A 5593-nucleotide genomic window follows, 5' to 3' on the forward strand; every position below is an offset into this window, starting at 1 on the left:
AAATTAGTAATTAGGTCCGTTATTATTAGTTATTACCTACTTATCAATGTAACTAGTAACTGTAGTAGTTACTGTAGTAATACAACACTAGTAACAATGTGACATACACCATAAGTCATAACCAACCGTTGTCATTTCATCGAAAATATAAACTTCCTAGTTATATTCCAAATAAGTTATAAATAAATAATAATAATAATCACTATTCACTATAATAGACAATAGTATAATACTACTAATTACTAATTACAATATGTCTCTATAGTATAGTAATAAATACAATAATAAACATACCTACAATCGTCGGTAGATATACCTCCGTCGCGGTTTTCAGATATATCAATGCAAATAATATACAGTTCATTTATAACATAAATCATAATAGGAAAATTCGTAAATAACTTTTTACAAATAACTTTCATTTTAACAAAATAACTAAGTTAAGTTACAATTATTTATAAAAAGAAATAACTCAGTTACTAACTAAGTTATTTTCTACATTCTATTTTTTTTTTAACTAGTTCAGTTAAAAGTTATCAAAAAAAGTAACTTTTAACTTAGCTTTTAATTTTTTAACTAGTTACTGCCCAGCTTTGCATATATAGATTTGTGTACAAAAATAATACATTAACTACGAACACACAACTTACTTCGTACGAAATTAATTATTACCACAATACCACCATATTACAGTTTCGGTCGACATATTTCTCACGACGAGGATGGACTTTCTGTGTCAGGTTTTACGAGCGATGGCGAAGACGATGACCCACCGCCGAAAACACAAACCATGAAGAAAAGAGGGAAATGGGGAAAACCAATGAACAAACCCAAAGATCCAAAAACTCCAAATTCGTTTCAAACACTAGCTGGTGTCAGTATGATGATGTTACAGCCTATCACAGCGGGAGCTGGTTCTACTTCCACTCCAGACTTGGTGAGTTAGGTATTAAAATACTCAAAATATTATACCCGGTAGGATGTGTATACTAGATTCTTGAAAACTTAAAAAATACACGGTTAATTTTTTAAATTTTTTTTACTGAATTCTATATATTTATTTAAATTTGCATGTAATTTATAAATAATATAGAAGATTAAAAGTATATTATTATATAAATTATGGCTAACATTTAAAAACAAGTTATTTAAACCACAATATGGTATTTATCATAATTATTGCCATGAGCTGCAAATATTATAATATATCATAATATTTAATTTTGAATCTTCAATAAGGGTTTCCTTGAAGTGCATAGGGTTGACTATGACTAGGATGGGTTACGGCGGCGGCTGAGCCGATCGTTGGTGGGCTCAGCCGCGCCGCCCGGTATCAGCCCAAAGGTGGTCAAGAATCAGCAAGCCAGCATAGGAATCAGCCAGCAGGATCAGGTTTTAGAATTCTCTTTTTTATCCTACTACTTATATCCTACTTTCTAAATACTTCATTGTCGCTGTACAAAGTTGAACATTAAAATATATCGAATATATACGGCGGTAATATGTTAAAAGTTTAAAAACTGAATAGTTTAACGAAAAACTCAAGAATAACCTGTACAAGAATATAGAAATTTTTTTAGATATTGACGTTCAAACTACTGTTTGTGCGTTTTTATCGTTATTATTTTTTTAAGAGTTTAACATCTGGTAAAAAAGAATTTTCCAAGAAAGAGGATAAGATGGATTATCTTTCTCCTGCGTCATGTAAAGAAACTACAGGTTGGCTTAAATCTCAGAGTATGCAGGTAAAAAGGGAGTTTCCTCTTTCGATTAAAAAAAATTTAACTAATAACAATACATTGATTTCTAATCTTAGGATATGACCTCAACTACTGACTCTGATAGTTTTGCATTATCGTCAAAAAGTGCCGACGACAATACATCAAGTTCAACTGCACGTCCTCATCGTTTCGGATCAGTTGCAACATCTATGATTAATGTCACTAGTAGATTGACATCAATAAGATCAAAATCTAGTGAGGTGGTTTCGAATACTTGGAAAACACCAGTAGACAATGCGCCTCCGGTTGATCCTAATGCACACCAAGAACAAGCTTACGGGAACGTTAATTTTAAAATTACATATGATCAACATACAAAAAAGTAATATTATCAATAAAATATGAATAACCTTATATATATAAACTAAGTATCTATAGATACTTTATATACCCTTTATACATGCAGCAGGCTTTAAAGTTATTAGGTAGGTAAGTACTAAATAAAACCAGAGAAGTCACTCTGTTGTATAATGTATAGTATATAGTAAATACTGGTAACTGGTAAATTTAGGTTTCAAGTGTAGGTACTACCTACATCATTAAATACATTAAATAGGTCACTGTAATGGATGGGTTAAATTTAAATTTAATGATTTATTCGCTGCATGCAAACTACGATTCCGAGTGGAGACCGTGGTGTCAGCTTCTATATTTCTAAGAATATTTTACAATTTATTTATAAAAATATTAGCAATTTATTTTTCAATTAGTAATAAGGACATACGGTAGATTCAATTACATTTTGCCAAGAACATATTATTTTATTATTTGTTAATATAACAATAGATTATAATATTATGTGCCATATACTGCCATGTGGTATTATTGTTATTATTTATTAACTTATAATTGTAAATAAGATTATTGTACCTTATAATGATGTGAATAGGTACGGTATAAATAGTTTAGGATAAGTCAAATATTTTTGACAATTCATTGCATACAGAAAATATTAGGTAATGTTAGTAATGGTGAAAAGTTTCAAGTCCCTACAATTACATTTTTTGAATTACAACAAATTAACTAAAATCGTTAAGGCTACGGACTTATTGTAATTATTGTGTAATATAGATTGTAAATTGTCTTTCTTAATAAAAAAAAAAAAAAAGGCTATGGACTTGAAGGGATTCGTCCACAAAAATGTTCTCTGGAAGCTGTACGCCCTTTCCACCACCCACTATATTATTGATGGAGGAAGTTTATTATCGTGAATTAAAGCAATTTTGTTTCCCTCTACCCAAGCTTCTAATTCGTTCCATCACTGTATTGTGTCTAGCATTTTGATTTGTCTCAAATTTTCGCAATCGCAGTTAGAATCTCCAATTATTATACTTCTTTTGTGGGCCAGTTTGTGTATTTATATGTATATCTTAAATATGAAGACATGAAATGTATGATATATTATTGCATATGTAATTTGTATAAAAGGTATTAAGCATCAGGGTACAATTAAATTATTTTAAGTCAATATGCTTATTAATTATTAACTCTATGTTATTAAATAATATTATGTAAAATGTTGGTAATAATAAAACAGATATAATTGAAAACATTTTTTTTTAAAGACTGTTTGTTCGTGTGGACAACTTGGATGGATTAGCGCCAAAAGGAAAAGATAAACGACCATATAAGACAGTTTTAAAACTTACTCTTTTGCCTCAGGAAAAAACTACAAAAACTAGTAAAACTATTGCTGCAGCTATGAGCCCCGTTGTAAATGAAGATTTTTTTATTAGTACCAAGTGTATTACAAACAAAGTTTTGAGGTAAATAATATTTTATTCACAATGTTTTGTGTATATTTTAATGATATCATAATTTATTTAGGATATCTGTTTTTGATCATGAATATCAAGGAAAGTATGATGCAGTTGGTCATGCTTTATTTTATTTAGATAATATATCACCAAGTAACGACGGCGCGCAAAGTGTTAAGCTCTATAAACATTCTTGGGTAAGTGTTTGAATGTTGAATAGAATAATAGGTGTTATAATAATATAATGTCTATTAATTAGTGTGGTATAAATATTTGTAGTCATTTTATTTACCTATATATGTATGTACCTATAAATGTTTGTCTACAGCCCGATATAAATCTTTGCAATATCAATATCAGTTTAAGTTATAAAAAACAACAAGAAACTTTGCATATAGTGGTCCATGAAGCTAACAATTTAAATCTGCCCCACGGTTAGTAAAATAATAATAATATACTTACCTATATTAACTATTAAGTATTATACATTGCACAATTTAAAACCTGTAATTTACTTAATAAAACGTTTTCTAATATATTTTTTGAATAATGAAATAATATATTTGTTTAGAAAAATCCAGAACTTTTGTGAAAATAGCATATTTTAGCAAGGGCAAACGCATCAAGGAATATCAATCACCATCAGTGCCCAACACAAAAAATGACCCTAAGGCAACATACGAATATAAAGCTGCCATACGATTAGATTTAAATTCCACCGCAAATGGCTATGTGGTAATTGGTTTAAAAGAAAAAGGATTTTTAAAAAGGAATGAAAGTAATTTAGGGAGAGTAATATTTGGACCCTTTTTGTATACAGAGAGAGGCTATGATTTAACTCCTTGGGGAAAGGTTCTATTAACTAAAGAAGGTGTTTCAGATACATTTAAAACATATTTATAGTGTACACAGAACAAAAATATAAGTAGGTAAATATTGAAATATAATATGTAGATACTAGGTACCTACTACCTATAGTATAATATTTATCGTTAAAATGGAATATTTTATTTGTATTGAAACTTATAGTATACCAAATTGAAAATTATTTTTTATAAGCCACACAAAATGCCATTATGTTTAGGTAAAATTATATTTTTGTTTTTTGAGATTGAATATTTAGTATTTTTAATTATAAATACGTACTATATCTAATTGTAATATATTAGTTTCATCAATGACATTATGTATAAAGCTAACTACACATTTATTGATTTAAAAATATTAATGATAAAATACATGTCTATAAAGTGAGAAAACCTTCTTATATTATATTGAATTTACCTACCTCCTAAAACAATTATATTTATAAATTATAAATTATAAGTGTTTATAATTTTTAACTTCTTTGTAAGTATAGGTACCTATGAAAACAAGTATTGGAGTATTTTTAATTTTTGTTATGATTTATTTTTTTCTGATGTTATTAATTAATATTATTAATATAATTTTATTTTTTATTTTTTTGTTGAATACCTATTTTAGTTTTAATAATTTTCTTTAATTTGTTAATCATTGTGAGTTATAAACGTCCCCAAAAGTTATTAAAAACGTGTTTATTTATATCTAAACAAACATTTGTACATGAAGTAACACAATTCAATATTCACCAATCACCAGTTACAAAACTATACATAAATGGTTGTAATTAGCAAAGTTTCAAAATTATTCAAATAAACTGTTTGGTATTCTTATCGTTTTTTAATTTAAAAAATGTTGCCTGGTCCGTAGTTTAACAATTAAGGAAAGCTCACTGCGAGCGTGCCAAAATCCCGTCTTATAAACGTATTTTAATACGAAGCAAGAAACCATAGCTCCATGTGTGCATAATATACTATTTAAAATACAATTGGCAACCTTTATATTTTAGATTCTGAGTGGAACGATGAATGTATTGATTTTACAATGATATGTGTTTTTTTTAAATTTTTAAATTTTTTTTTGTGTCTGTCATCACCTTTTGGACAGTAAAGTGCTTGGATTTTCATCAACAGTATAATTTCTGATAGGAAAGTTGGTACTAGTTGGTACTTTGGGCGGTCAAAGTAAAATTTT

The 5593-nt window shown here is 28.1% G+C and overlaps 1 protein-coding gene across 7 annotated transcripts in view; it reads left to right on the forward strand.

Moving 5' to 3' along the window:
• Positions 1-4833, forward strand: part of LOC100575696 (synaptotagmin-15-like) — a 6160-nt gene extending 1327 nt beyond the window's left edge. For 2 of the 7 annotated variants that reach the window (XM_008185154.3, XM_029490169.1), the window contains exons 3-9: positions 741-937; positions 1635-1745; positions 1817-2103; positions 3347-3547; positions 3609-3735; positions 3867-3972; positions 4110-4833. In XM_008185154.3, the coding sequence (XP_008183376.1) occupies positions 741-937; positions 1635-1745; positions 1817-2103; positions 3347-3547; positions 3609-3735; positions 3867-3972; positions 4110-4441 (1361 nt within the window). In that variant the 3' untranslated portion in view covers positions 4442-4833. Of the gene's footprint in view, positions 1-693; positions 938-1634; positions 1746-1816; positions 2104-3346; positions 3548-3608; positions 3736-3866; positions 3973-4109 lie in introns of all 7 variants that reach the window. The other 5 variants (XM_016804585.2, XM_016804586.2, XM_003244676.4 and 2 more) reach the window with 3 other exon arrangements.
• The last annotated feature ends 760 nt before the right edge of the window (positions 4834-5593 follow it).

Source organism: Acyrthosiphon pisum, chromosome A2 (genome assembly GCF_005508785.2).
Source record: "Acyrthosiphon pisum isolate AL4f chromosome A2, pea_aphid_22Mar2018_4r6ur, whole genome shotgun sequence".
NCBI classification, from domain to species: Eukaryota; Metazoa; Arthropoda; class Insecta; order Hemiptera; family Aphididae; genus Acyrthosiphon; species Acyrthosiphon pisum.